The sequence below is a fragment of the Limanda limanda genome, chromosome 16, assembly GCF_963576545.1.
Source record: "Limanda limanda chromosome 16, fLimLim1.1, whole genome shotgun sequence".
Classification (NCBI taxonomy): domain Eukaryota; kingdom Metazoa; phylum Chordata; class Actinopteri; order Pleuronectiformes; family Pleuronectidae; genus Limanda; species Limanda limanda.
Window position 1 is genome coordinate 18,379,533 of NC_083651.1, and position 15,442 is coordinate 18,394,974.

General features: G+C 41.1%; 1 protein-coding gene across 2 annotated transcripts in view; it reads right to left on the minus strand.

The window, feature by feature from the left end:
• Positions 1-15,442, minus strand: part of LOC133021550 (receptor tyrosine-protein kinase erbB-4-like) — a 294,248-nt gene that overhangs the window by 7,850 nt on the left and 270,956 nt on the right. For both annotated transcript variants that reach the window (XM_061088453.1, XM_061088452.1), the window contains exons 21-26: positions 11,674-11,829; positions 9,931-10,006; positions 8,075-8,221; positions 5,763-5,860; positions 5,020-5,190; positions 1,759-2,008 (exon numbers count right to left, since the gene is read on the minus strand). In XM_061088453.1, the coding sequence (XP_060944436.1) occupies positions 1,759-2,008; positions 5,020-5,190; positions 5,763-5,860; positions 8,075-8,221; positions 9,931-10,006; positions 11,674-11,829 (898 nt within the window). The remainder of the gene's footprint in view (positions 1-1,758; positions 2,009-5,019; positions 5,191-5,762; positions 5,861-8,074; positions 8,222-9,930; positions 10,007-11,673; positions 11,830-15,442) is intronic.

Here is a 15,442-nt window from a genome sequence, read left to right on the forward strand (position 1 = left end):
CACATATGGCAGATCATCACATTCGGTGATATGTGCTTTTGGCTAAGGTGAAATGCCTTAATGCCTGTGACCTTCCCTGATTTACATTCAGGCTGTGCAATCAATAAAGTATTGTATGATATCTATTCTGTTTGTGTATATCCAAGGTTGCTTCATTATTGTGTGTTTGTGTATGTGCAGGTGAGTGCGTGCAAGCTTATTCAAGGGCCACTTGTGTGAGGGACCTCTCCAACAACTCGCTGTGAGGTCCAAAAGACCTACAACCTGCAGCCACTGCTGCTGCTACTGTCCAGCTGCTTAATAGGAGCCAAGCCAGATGTTCTCATCTCCCAAATCCTCTACCAGACTGCTGAGTCACAGCTAGAGTTGTAAAATTCCGGGAATATTCAAAGTTGGAAACTTTCCATGGGAATTAACGGGAATTAACATGAATATACGGGAATTAACGGGAATAAATTGGAATTTACTGAATTTACTGAAACTGTATTTACCTTGTCATATACAGACATAAATATAAACATTGTGTTGTGTCATAGGCTGATTTGAAACTTTGGGAACTTGACTATATGCTTCTGCATCGTTGTGTCATTCTTAACATAGGTCTTTGCACAGTATTTGCAAATGTACACAGCCTTTCCTTCTACATTGGATGGGGTGAAATGTCTCCACACATGAGATAGTGCATGTGGCATTGTTCTGTAGAATAAGATGAGAAAAAAGTTTGTAAAAAAACACTAATGCAATGCCAGAGATATAAATAGTTAGCCAAACAATTGGAATAGTCTGTCAAAATATTTTACAGTTGATGGATAAATTAATGGAAATAGGCTGGATGAACAGATGAACAATCCTCAATAAGCATGCTAATATATTTTCCCGAGTAATATCATCGAAACTTACCTGACTAGGCCTGCACACTACAGCAGGCCTCAATAGCCCTGCCGGATGCTCGGAATTATCCCAGCAGTTGATGGAAGAATGCTCAGTGGAGGGTTGAAATTCAACGTGCAGCGTGTGCTGCATTCCATACATCTTTAAAATAATGTTTTGAATGATGTTTTTATTGCTCAGCGTTTAATTTGCATAGTTTTTTTTTTTTTTCAAAATTCCCAAAATTCCAGAGCTTAATATTCCCGTGGAAAGTTTCCGGAACTTTTCCGGAAATTTACCGGAAACTTTCCGCCCCTTTGCAACCCTAGTCACAGCACAATGTCCACAGGGAAACAGCAGGTATGGAAAGAAAGGAGGGTGCCAACTAATTCAGTTTAGTTTGTAAAGATGAGTTATTGCACAAACTGCCAAAACTAAAACCAACTTTTCCACCCAGGATTGAAGTTAATGTGGGAAGTATGGAAGAGGGTTTTCATTCAGTAAACCACAAGACCATAATAAGGACTTTATAAAGAATAATAACAAGTAATTTAAATATTACATTAATAACTCAATGTCATGCAATACTTGGTTTGAGGTTTGTTGTTATTCATGCCCATAAAGTGTCAGCTTTAATAAAGGTTCTAGGGAAATCCCCCTTTGGGCCATCACATCTGCAGAGTGGTACCTTCAGCAGAAACTCCTGCACTTCCGTGTGATGTTTTCATATCATATGCATAGAGAAATTTGACTTGGAGATGTCAATTGTGTCAATGGCCTAATCCGATTATTGCCTTTCTTCAAAACAATGGCAGTTTCTACAATATTGGGCCAAATGAGAATGCTTTATTTCCAAGTTTCCACAATTTTAAGAAAACACTGCTTTACCGTGTCCTGCAGTGAGACCCGAGCTTGGCCCAAAGGTTTGCGACCTCGGGGACGCCTGCTTCCTCAGGGTGCCATTGCAGCGAGGGTCGTCCTGGTTGAGTCGGACAAATCCGCCGCCAATTTGTCCCCCCGAGGCCAAGTCCTGTGGAGGGAGGCAGCTCCCTGACACCGGCGGAACAGAGACCACTCTTGGGAGGGTGGCCATCATGTCCTCCATGCTGAAACTGGGGTCCTGGTAGCTAAACTGGTTCTAGATAGATGGATGAAGAGGGAGTGGGTTTAGTTAGCACAGAGATGTACATAGTGTGAGTCTGAATTGCTGAGGCAAAGCAAACCCTGTGAGACAAATACAACTAGGAAGAGTTATGGCAAAGTTTGTTCTGCTCATGTTTGGCAGAAAAGAAACAAACATGCAACAAAAAACTCTATAAATACAAATAAATCATAAAAAAATCAATAAAAGCTCCATGCAAAAATATTGTGCATTGCAAAATGAGGAATTTCAGGTTCATTGTGTTATGTATACTTTTTTTATGTGACAGGCAGCGGAGACAAACAGCAGTGCCAAACAATGATATGGCAGCATGACTGCCAAGGACAATTTAATTAAAAGGTTTTTAATTAAAAGGCTCCATGCAGCAAAGTCTACAGCCATATCAGCCCTGCCCTGCTGTGTACATCCCTGTCTACGCTCCCAGGAAACACAAAAAAATGGTTTTTAGAACATCACTGGGAGCTTGATTCTGATTCATCTCTTTTTTCTAGCAAGACGTTCGTTTTTCTGTTTCATGTCCATCAGTTTCTGTCCCTAACACGTGGTCTAATAAGCCTGTAATCTTCCCTAATATGACAAAAACTTTCCCGCTGCATTACCCACAGACAAGCAAACAAAGCTCCTGTATGTCTGATGTGTAAATTAAGGTGCAAGTTCAAATCCCACTTTCCCAATTTGAGTTACAGATGGGTCTGTCACTATAGCTGCATCCTTCTGATGGACTCATTTTAGTTTCTGGTGTTTGCTGTGACAGTATTTCAATACAAATCAGCACAAAGAAGCTGCAATATCAGCTCCAAACCAAAGTTTGACTATATGCCCTGTTCGAACTCTGCTTGTATCCCTCTTGATTCATCAGGATCTGTTGAATATTTGCTTAAGCCCGGAGACAAAGCTCAAGAGCTCATGCCGTCTTTTCTCATTCCCCTTAACTACATCTACTAAATCACCCTGTCTCCGTCCTCGTCTGTACTGCTCCTCCTTCCTCCTCCTCTCAGTATTTCAATAGGAAACATTAAAGAAAAATCGTATTTGAAGGTATTCAAGTGAACCACCAGGGTCATTATCAATTTCTCTTAATCTTGGCAATTAAGACCAGTGGGGAGATGGACATCATCGCACTTGAATATTTCGAACAGTCTAGTAAAGTGCTCCATTCAAACGTTCCCGAGGAGCGTGGCCAGCATTGACCTCACTTGTTTTCATGGTCAAACAACTCTAAAACTCTCATTGTAAAGAAATAAACAGCAGCACTCTATCTTATGATAATATAAATCTCTGTCTGTGGAACGCACATCACAAAAACCAATCACTGCAGGTCACTTGTTCAGTTTCAGAAAGAAAAATGCAAGCAGCCTCACCACAGGCCAAATAAACAGCCCCTTCTGAACAGGCATGTTTAAAACGGGCGCTGCACTAAATGTATCAATAATGGAAGTTCCTTATGTTGTGATGTGGATTCAATGTTTCCGCTGTGGTGTCCAACAAAAATTGTATTAATGTGTAAATATTATATTTTGTAAGCTGCAATGATTGCCTTCATTATGAGCATCCACATTAATATGGATCAATGTAACTATATTAAATTGATCCTATTAATTCTGTATCATCTTTATTTGAAAGCCAGTACAACAACTTAACAAATATGATCCAAATAAGTCATATTTAAACTGTCTGAAACGGAACTGAAACAGAAGTAATTTCTCTCATTGGCATTCAGCGGGCGTTTTTATTCTGACACCAACACAGGGGGATACTGGAATACAAAATGGCTGAGTTGCCTGGCTGTGTGACTGGTTTTTGTGATAGATTCAAGTCCAAAGAAAGACGATGAACATTTGAACAGTCGAGGAACAGAGGGAATCTGGCTGTAAATCCCAGTTTTGAAGAAGCCAATTACTGCAGTTTCACAATGGTGAAAGGCAGAGGAGAAAAAAAAAAAAAGACAACAGATAAAAGAGAGCAGGAGGAAGATGAGAGTGAAACTGAGAAGGCCGCGCGGGTTCAGCCTCAACGTCTCAGTCTTTTGTGCTGGCACAGGACAGTCCTGCGAACGCCTCCGCACTGAGCATACTCTCTCTCACATCTCTTAAGATACCGTACAAATGATCTGACTGACTACTTTGACATTATATTGTGTCCTTATCCTTCACGGTTCAACACTAATGACCCTGCCGCTGCACTCAAGAAGAAATGGTGATAAGTGGAACTACAGCACATGTAATGGTAACATAGCACATGTCAAGCAAGAAGATAAGCATCTGAATTCTAATTTATCCATCAAAGGAAGAAAAACAAATATAAATTGCATATAGGGAACTGAATATTGAATACTGCGAGGGATTCATATTTCATAATACCTTCATGCAGAGCAGAAAAAACAGTCTGTGCACTGACTCGGCTGGAAAAATACACATATCCTACATTTGATCAGAGTTAGGAAAAAGTGGTTTGTACAAATATTTTTCTGGGTTTTAGAAGTGGAGTCATAGTGGAGATTCAACAGCCTGACTGTTTGACTACTATTTTATATTCTATAATTCAAATAGGTTTAAAGAGTTAAATACCAGTTTTTATGCTCAGGTCTCCAACACTGAGACTCGATCTACTGAATGATGTTATATTCGAAAAGGGGCTGTTAACATTAATTTATCAACAAAACAGTTTAAAGTATAACTTGAGTTAAAAAACTTAATTTGAATCAAGGAGCAAACACTACACTTGGCAAAAATGGTTTGACTGACTGAGAAGGGGATTTGAGTATAACTATGGGGTTTCAATCTGAAATATCTGAGTCAAATAGACAATGTTAAAGATTTGGGTCTCTCATAGACAAACTGAGCTCAGAGACAAACTGAGACCAGGAGAACTTTGGTTTGAGCCCAGTGACTGAGAGCAACCACTCAGCAATGACCTCTAGAGTAACTGTTAAACCAGACCCTGTATTTTAAGGCTGATATGTTGGGAGATTTCCTAACACACAATACCTTGACGGAGTCCATGCGCGGGCGCGGAGTGTACGCCAGGGGAGGAATGTTGAAGGAGTGGGGCACCAGGTACTCGTCAGCGTCCATCAGGTCCTCCAGCTCCTCCTCGTCCAGGAGGCTCTGGAAGAACTTGCTGTCGTTGGGGCTGGGCAGCTTCATGCGATCGTCGCCCTGGGAAAAAAGTAGTGTGTTAAAAATCTTTGGAAAGTTACATTAAATATACGTGCTTCAAAGGATAGAAAATGATGCGAATTTCATGCAGGGAGTCGCTGTACAAATTTCACTTGGGTGATTTATTGTATTAAATTATAATAACGTATTAATGCGATTAATAGATTAGTATTTTTCTCACAATTTTTACATCTTAATTAGTGTTATATCTTCAAATAATTTTTGTTTCTATTAAAGAGCTTCAAACAAAGACTATGCATTATTATTTTGACGGATCTGCTAATAATCAAAGATGAACTTGGCTCTATCTGTTGAGTAATTTAAACCTACCAAACCTCAATTATTTTAAGGTACAACACACAAACGTCAGTTTATTCACCCAATAAGGAAAGTAACAATTATTTTTTTTAAATGTACGTTATCATTATTTTACCAATGACCAATGAATTGGCAAACAAAAATGTGAAATTTACAACAGAATATTGAACAACAGGAACGGGTTCTGTCAATTGTTCGAACTCTTTAAGACATTTAATCCAGATCTTGTTGGGACGTCATGAAGATTTACCAACCTGGATGACAAGGTATCTCTGTGGATCACGCGCCATTCGGGTGAACTCTGCCGCCAGCTCCTTGAACTTGGGTCGACTGTCTGCATCAATCATCCAGCCTGAAAAATGTGTGTGTGAATGTCAGTGTTTGATCAATATGAGGCTCCGAATAGATAGATAATGAAATTTAAACCCTTTAGCCAGTAGCCCTTGACTTGAAGTTCGACCGTTTTAATTAGTTAAATATCAATTCATGTGGTAAAGCTGTTTTCCATCCTCAGTTTGTAATTCTCAGCAGTAAACAAAAGCCTCATCAACACCGGCAAGATGGATTTCCTGACACATAGTAGATAAAGATGGCTGCCGCATTTCCATTTCCTTTCACGATACAGAAATTAGGCTGGTCCTGCCAATACATGTGCTCAGCCAATCATTAATCAGTCTCAGCTGTAAACGTGACTTTTCAAATAACTCATTAAAACAAAACTAGAGTGTTAACTACTCCACCTAAAATGACAGAAACCATCTTTTCATTTGTCTACTTTGACTTTTTAATTTGGTCCCATCCAACAACATGGAGGAGGAGGGATTTATAACCAATAACAATGCTTTGGCTTCTTTATGGGGGAGCAGGCGTGTTGTTAATCTTCACACACGGTCAGTGACTGCAGCACTTGAAGATGTGTGGAAAGGAGCAGGATCTGCGTTTCCTTATTGTTATTCCTCACACGTCAAGATTCCTGGCTTTGCACATCGTGTCACATGTGTGTGCCGTGCTCATTTTTTTTGTTTCTATTTGCATAAAAAAAACATTCATTGTAATTTATCTTTTACATAAATCATTTAAGCCCGAAGTAACATACATCTTTCATTTTATGCACGTGCACGTGTGTGAATAATCACCCACAGTGTCATTGTCATACGAAAGATCCGGAATGAGAAGCATGTGACAACTGTGCAGGAGGCTACTTCCACAGCACGTCGACTTTGAATGTGACAGGCATGTGAATACAAAATGAAGGTTCAAAACACATGTATATATCCCTATAGCAAAGATTGCATCAATAAACAATGAGTATGTTTTTGTTCAAACAAAATCCCAGTCTGACAGATGCTAATAAGCTTCCCACCTCTAAAGGTCTCCTAAGATCCTCCATTTAAACCATTTCCCATCACATAAAACATCCCCATTTGTTCCATAATGAACAATTACAGATTTTTTTAATGACATTCTCTTTATTGTAATCACTTTTTCCAGTCTAAAGATAAACACTGTTTCATCACTAGGAAGGCCATATGGAGTAATGAGCTCCTCTGCCAATTTCTCTGTGAACACATCGTTGCGGCGCCAAAGCAATCATGTGATCTGGCCCCGAGCAGAGCCTGACGAGGTATCCGGGGAAATAAGACACAGAGATCCAAAGAGAGAGACGCGGCTCTACACAGGAGTACGCACATACACGTCCACGCGGGGGGGGGGGATTTCATATGTAAAAATGAGCTTTTATCTTGTTGCTTCGCTTCTTGCCAATACATAAATAAATAAAGTATGAAGAAGTCCATTTTCACACCATGTTCAGGGTGTGGATTTGGGGAGGTGCGCTCTGTACCATATGTTTGGCTGCGCAAAAAGAAAGGCAGGTAACAATGACCTCAACCGCCTGTGTGTGTGTGTGTTGGGGTAGGGGTGTGTGCATGTTTGCCAGGTTGGTGCAAGTTCAGGGTGCCAGCAAGGGGCCAAGGTGACAGTGAGGGCCAGAGGCTGGAGCTCGGAGAGTAGAGGACAAGGTCTGGGCCGCGTTGGCACCAAAAGTCTTTGTCCTGGCAGCAGCGGCCAGAGGTTACAACAGCACCTGTGACCCCAGTGCCAGACAGCACGACACCAGGGACAGACCCATAAGGCCGTCATGTTGGTGGTGGGTGTCACGGCCAGCCAGAAAAATGAGCTGCTTATTATCGTCTAACATACATCCTCGGAAACCTTCTTGAAGGATTTCTCACAATTTGAAATCCTGCTTTAAAATATTCATCTTTGACTCCACCTTTATAAAACAGCTGTGGCATTTTGAAAATCACAATGAAAGGGTAATTGTTTTTTCTGCTTTGACAAAAAACAACTGGCCTTCTCCTCACCCCCAAAATACACTAGCCTTTCTACTGTCGACTCAAAAAAACTGGAAATCATTCCCAGCACTGTATAAACTACATTCATTTTTCTATCACTTATTTGTTGAGATGCACAGAAACGGACTTCTTCTGCTACTGTTGTTATCAGCTATTTTACATTTTAAGTATCCCTGTGACTTTTGCCCACTCAGATGCTCTAAACCTACATTTGACCATGACCATGTAGACGTCGATGGTGCAGATGGGCGGCTGTGGAAGACGTTCTCCTTTCTCCAGCAGGTCTGGAATGTCTCGGGGGGAAATCCCATCATACGGCTTTCCTCCAAAGGTCATCAGCTCCCACATGGTTACCCCTAAGAAGAAAGAAAAAGGGACATAGGGAGAGAAACAATTTAAAAACAGAGGAGATAACAACAAAATAAGGTTGGAATGTTTGCATGTTCTCCCTGTGTCTGTGTGGGCTTTTTCCCCTGGGTCCCAAGACATGAAGATTGGGGATTAGGCTGATTGATTGGATCGATTGATGGTTGGATCCTCTACATTGACCGTATGTATGAATCTGACTGTGAAGGGTTGTTTATATCTGATTATGTTGACCCTGTCTTTAACTGGCGACCTGTCCAGGGTGTACCCTTCCTCTAGCCTAATGCCAGTAGGGATAGGCTGCCGGATAAGTGGTGATGGATGAACAGAAGTAAAAAGATGGATCAGTTAACTAGCGTGCAGGGAAAGGAAGAAGTTGATAAGATAAGGGCAATCAAGGTGAGAGAAATCACTGTTAAGAGAGTACAGACAGGTAGAGTTCGAGAGATAGAAAAAGAAAAATGAAGAATGGCAGTATTTGATGAAGTATTTAAAGCAGAAAGAATGAAATTGAGGAGAATAAAAAGAAGAAACGCAAATAATGTGAGACCAGAGGAGAGATCAGAGGGGGGGGCGGGGGGTGGGGGGGATGCAGAGACAGAACTGAAGAGGAAGCGATGAGACAAAGCGTAAAGAAATGAGACGACTCGGAAGAGGACAGGAGACGAGCGGAGGATGGAGAGAGGAACTAATCACAGTCTTGAAAGTCATCAGCCGGTCTGAACTTTCCTCAGCCCTAATCGTGTTAGTGTTAATGAGCTAATGAGGGGCCAGCAGAGTAAATGCACACAATAAGATGGAAGTATAATAGCCCGCGGTCATGGAGGACCACTGGGGACACGCACGCACTAAACCACACTGATACTTTTAATCAAACACGGGTTATTCTCTTTGATACGACCCCATCTCTTTTTTCTTCTTTAAGAGTCATTGGGAGACTTAAACAGGAAACTGTTCCTTGAAATATGGCGATGATAATTACACAAGACGGAGGGATAATGGGGAAGAGTCCTTAGAATTAAATCTTGCTGACACGCTGATGGCTGCACAGACTCATTCTAACATTACGGGAGTTAAAGGGGTAAATCACCCTGTTTGCATTTTACAGTGATTGTTATTGCAACATGTTCAAGCAGTCGAGAAAGTAAGGGAATCATCACTCCACTCTCATTGGGCAAAATCTGACATAAAGTCAAGGAGTAAATCTCCCAGTTTGCATTTGTTTGCACTGCTAGTTTTAGCCCTTACCCTGTGTGGTAAAGGTAATTCTAGTGACAATGTTCAAATCAAACATGACCCCAACCAGTGGAAATTGCTGAACCAGTGATGAATTATTTATTCTCATTAAGCAGAACATGTTGACCATTCAACTTTCGACAATTCTTTCTATATGAACTTTGCTCGATGAAGGTCTGAGGACTAAAAAGGTTGATAAAGCCATGGACGGTGTATTGGATTGATTTATTTTTTTCTCCCAACCACTTAGAATCTTATTCAGTATCTCTTCAGTTGTTGGGGTGTTTGAAGGGAACCTGAGGTTGCTCACATAGGTTTCTGCTATATGGATATAATGTGATGTTCTCTTAAATGGAAAATCATTCAAAGAACATTTCCGGACCGGCTAATATCTGAAACCATCATGCTCCTAATGGATGTGTCCACTTCACTGGAGTTCACAGAAGGAAGTTTGTAAGCTCACCGTAACTCCAGACGTCACTCTGATGAGTGAACTTCCTGTAATGGATACACTCCAAGGCCATCCACTTGATGGGCATCTAGCAGAGAGAATCACACAAAGCATTACTATATATAATACACAGGCTACATTCACCCTTAAAAACATTTGTCAATTTTGTCTCTTATGTTTGTACATAAAAACAGATCAGGACACGTGAGAGTTACATTTTATAATTTTGTTGACATCCCCTGAACTGTTTTGGCAGAAGTTACTGTATAAATCATGTTAAGCAGCAGAAATTAAACAGGGTGTGTGTATTTGAATAAGTCAAATGGCAGGGTGGTCTGGGATGCGGCTTAACACAGAGATTAGATTTGAACGCCTGCTCTATTGATTACAGTGATGGGGGTGAAGGGAGGCGGATGTCGGAGGTTAGCGTGTGTCCGTCTTTCAATCAACTTTAATTGTTTTCCTCAGAGAGGGAGGCTTTAAAACAACAAACAGCAGAAGAAGAGGATGAAGGATAAATTAAAAGAGACTTCACGTCGGTGTAAGGAGAACCCCAAGGACGCATTTGTTTACTATGTTTACAAGGTTTTGAGATCTGGTCCAATAGAGCAGAAGAGTTTCTCAGGAACTCAACTAAAACTGCAATTTGTGCAGAGTTAAGTTCCTCTCTCAGGAAATAAAACCTGAATCAATGCTAAAGTCTATTGTTTGTTACTGTGGACTTTTTTACAACATGTCAATGGTGTGGTCTGAAACATTAATTCAGTAATATTGTATCACAGCGAGCAGCCAAACACCAAAAAACATCAACAGCAGATAACAAGGTCACTCGCTGCAGCTTCAAATGAGCATCCAGGAAAATACCAGAGGAACTGCCACTGTGCAAACATTACAATGGCCTCTAGCTACACTAATATCCAATACTAATTTCTAAAACTAAAACATTTCCCAATAGTTATTTTGAATGTCTGATTCTACGAAGGAATCTCAGTGTCAAGTCAAACCACAAAGAATGTCAATTTGAAAATACACTAGTAATATGAATCATTATTAAAATTCATTATATCACAAGAAGGCTAGATTTTGTTCCTGTGGGGAATAACAGAAGATCATTGAGTGGTTGCTTGTGTTAAAATGAGATATGTGGAGCATCTTGTTAAGATATACTTTAGTTTAAAAGAGAATGATCTTTTGGTTCATCAGCAGCACCTTATCACAAGTATCAGGACTGTGAAAAGATTTCTTCAGTTTATTCTGAAGAATCTACAGGGACGAGTGGTCGACTGTGAGGACAATGAGGGTTAGATCTGCGTGCTGTTCAAAGAGGCTTCGCAGTTTCTGTGGAAACAATGAGATGGTTCAAGATTTCCGATCCAGGAGGAGAGGAACTCTGGTGACCATGGTTTCTCTTTGCTTCTTACTTCCAAAAGATTTTCTTTCCTTTTTCTCAAAATGTCATGACTTTTTTCTCAATCAGGACTCTATTCATATAATGTGATTCTTTTCTTATTAAATTGCCACCTCTGGTCATAATAATTTGACTTTTTTTCTCATTAAATTACAACTTTATTCTTGTATTATTATGACCTTCTCAATTATACATATATTAAATTTCATTTTTCTTCTTCAATGTGGCCCTAATACTGAACAGAAAAACAGAAGTCAAAGAGTCCAGCCAAGAAATGGTCAAACCTTCATATGACTTTATAGATATTTGTGTTTTTCTTCATCTGACAGTGTAAATAACTTGATTACCTTTCCTCCATCAGCATTGTATTCCTTCTCATTAACATCCAGCAGGCGAGTGAGGCCGAAGTCTGTGATCTTGATGTGGTTGGGAGATTTGACCAGGACATTGCGGGCTGCGAGATCCCTGTGGACCAGCCGACGCTCCTCCAGATACATCATCCCCTGCAACACACACACACACACACACACACACACACACACACACACACACACACACACACACACACACACACACACACACACACACACACACACACACACACACACACACACACACACACACACACACACACACACACACACACACAGTCATTACCAATTCTATTCATTTGATATACAATACATACATCTGCAGGCCTGAGCGAGCAGCAGTGTGCAGCAACCTGCGCTGCTCCACACACATGCAAGTCTGACTCCTGTTCAACATCGCCATCTGTCTTCATCATCATCATCGTCACCATCATCACTATGATCACTACCACCTCCAAGACCCCATTAGAATTTTTTATAATTACTCGTGTCATCATCATTACCACCAGCACATTGTTATTTTCATGGTTATAATTCCCATCAATCAACAAGTAGACTGTGGAAAAGCCCTCGTTATTGCTAAATGCTTGGTGATGCAGTAACAGCTGCATCAACCCAGAGGCAGGTTTTCAATTAAAAACAGGACTCGCAGAAGAGCGGAGTGTTGGAGGAACACATTTCATACAATACATTTACTGAACAATTAAGAAACCACCCCTCCGCTCTTTCTCCCTGTCCCTGCTTTAATTAATGATGATTATCTGCGTTGGAAAGACAAAATAATGCAAAGGACAATTCTCTGTAACATCAGCATCACATTCACAATCAATCCACAATATTCATTTCCAGAGAACGTTTGCAATGTTGTCCCCCTCAAAGCCGAAAAACCGACAGAGGTGAAAACATAACCTCCTCGGTGGAGGTAGTGATGCATCTGAGGATGTTGGGATGTGGGAGGTGGCGACGCCTCTCAGAACTTAATCAATCAATACAATCTTGGCGGAAGAGTTTTGGATTAGTTGGAGGCAGGGAGGCAGACTCCTTTTTTTTACTGATGTTAAAAATTAAAAAAATCTGATCTTATAAAGAAAAATTATAGTTTACCAGCAGTGACCCTTTAAAAAAAAAAAAATACATTATTCAAAATATATCAACCCCTCTCACACATAAGCAAAGCCCCTTGCTTATATACTTGTACATATACAACTAATAAAGTGGTGTCAGAGTTTGCATCACCACAGGGTAAGACTGAAAAGTTCAGCGTGACACAATAAGACAAAATTAATCTCTGCATGTAAGTATAAAATGTTTTATTTTCACATCTTGTGCTACACGCCAAGACTTGACCACCGTGCATCACTGCAGGAGTGGACCTGCGGAGAAAGACAGATGAGGTGGGGAAAAAATGTAATTGGTCCAAATATATCAGAAAGCACTTTGTTTGAGGTGTCAAGAGGACAGGAAAATAACACGGGGCCTTGTTTGAAACCATAACAAATTGGATTTAGCTGGGATCGGCCGCAGTGAAAGGAGGGGGAGAGCTGAGAAGGAGTGGGGGGGTTCGTGAGGTTGAGTGGCGACATTCTAAGAGGTGAGATTACTTTGGTAAAACTATAATCACTCCGCCTCATTTGGCTCCCTACCCCGGAGTGAACATGTGGTTCCAGCACACACCTGCACGTTAACACACAAACTCACACGTAGATATGACTGCTTGTGTGTGTGTGTGTGTGTGTATGTGTGTACATGTGATGGGCAATTGAAAAAAAGGGCTCAAGCAAGCCAAGAAAAGATTATACACGTCAAGCTGGTAGGGAATTTTCAACAAGAAATGAAAAGAAAGTGATCCTCCAAACCCTGATCAAATATTTTTCTCCTCCATTCCCAAATGAATCCATATATTTTAGTAAAACAAATACTTTATCACCAATAACGGCAATGTAGGGAATGAGGTGAGGAGGTGGTCAGGATGTCTGCGTTCACACCCACCTAGAACACCCCTCCCTGCTGCCATAGTGGCACTATTTGGTGATAGGTGGTATCAGGTGGGGGGGGGCAGGAAAGCTTTATGGTCGTTCAGGTCGGAGGACGTGTTGGGACTGGACTGGGCTGCATCACAGTCGGAGATCCAGCCTGCAGACACGACTGATGAGTTACGACCTGATAATCAAACTAGGTTGCCGTCTCATTCCACTTCATTATCCAGCGTGACTCACTGGAAGGATGGATGGACAAAGATCGTGTTATGGAACGCCACAGGCTTCTAACAAAGAGGTGCTGTCGGAGGTGTGCTGAGGTGAGATGATTTACCGACAGCAGGTTCCATCAGTTCCTCGAGACGTTGATACACTGGGAGATGAGCGGCAATGAAAAAGCTTCACTTCAGACAAAGACTTTCTGTGCTTCCTTGTTTTCGTTTAGCTTTCTGCATGTGTTTATTAGATTGACACTGACTAAACTACTGTATATACAACAATGATGTTGGGGGAATCCTCACAGAGGGAAGCAGGGCCAGACCCGAAGCTCTGAACAAAATGTGTCATCGGTGATTGATGGGATCAAGAAACCCGGTGAAGTGCACAGCAGGCAAAGTGCTCAAGAGGCCAGTAATTAACAGTTTACTCAACTGTTGCTCATGTTTGCTTCTGTTTTGTTTTTTATCCGGATCAGCAGCCACTCAGCTGCTGACCATTGTAAAATGGCACTTACTGGTATTTATGAACTCATGTGACAATAACAAATATTCAGCATGTGTCAGTGACACAACTTTGACCATGTGTTAACCAATTAAAAGTACGTCCATCCATCCTTTCTCTATACAGCTTTTCCTTTGAGGGGTGGGGGATACAACCTGGGCAGTCTCATATTAACATGTACAGACAAGTTAGATTCTCCAATTAATCAGACCCCTATGTAAATATATATATAAATTGATTCAAAGATAGTGGCAAAGGATACTGAACAAAATGTGGTCAGGCAATTGGTGAAATAAAGATGAGGATGAAACAAACAAACAAAAGTAAACAGAAGTAAACAAGATCTGAACGGTATCATCATGGATGCCACCCAATAGCTTAATGGCTAAAGGTGAATATGCCCGTTGCTCTGAACATTTACTGCATCATGCTCTCATCTCCTCCCTCACCCTGTTTCCTGTCCTCTTTCGTGTTAACACCAAAGACATAACATTTCTCCCCCTAATTCATCACCATCCCTGACCTGAGAACGCAGCCGACTGCATCTCCTGCAACACGGAGTCACTTTGGATCTGTGAACAGATGATAACTGCAGAATCTTATGAATCACTTTGGATTACATCAGCAACAAGTGTGAGCTGACTTAACAAGAGCTCATTACACAAAACAGCAGAGCCTCGGACCAGACATCACGCCAGGATAAAGAGAGTGGCAGTGCGGCCTATGAGTTTAATTAATAGTGGGTAACTGAACCATGATGCTCAGTGTGCTGCAACGTCACTTGATGTTCAAAGTCAGGAGGAGGATACATGGTAATCAGAGACAAAGAGGATGTTGAGCAGTGTTGAAACACATCCAGTGATCAGGGATGATTTCAGTCTTCTCTTAATTTTTGTTTTTGCTGTCTGAAGTCTCTTGCATCGCTCAGAGACCTATACACAGAGGGAGGACTTGAAAAGGATAAAAGGTTGTGGTATGAGGTATCCCATGCTGGCCACTGCCTGCGGCTCCCAAATCCTCGAGTCCACTTGTGTGTGTGAGTGTGTGTC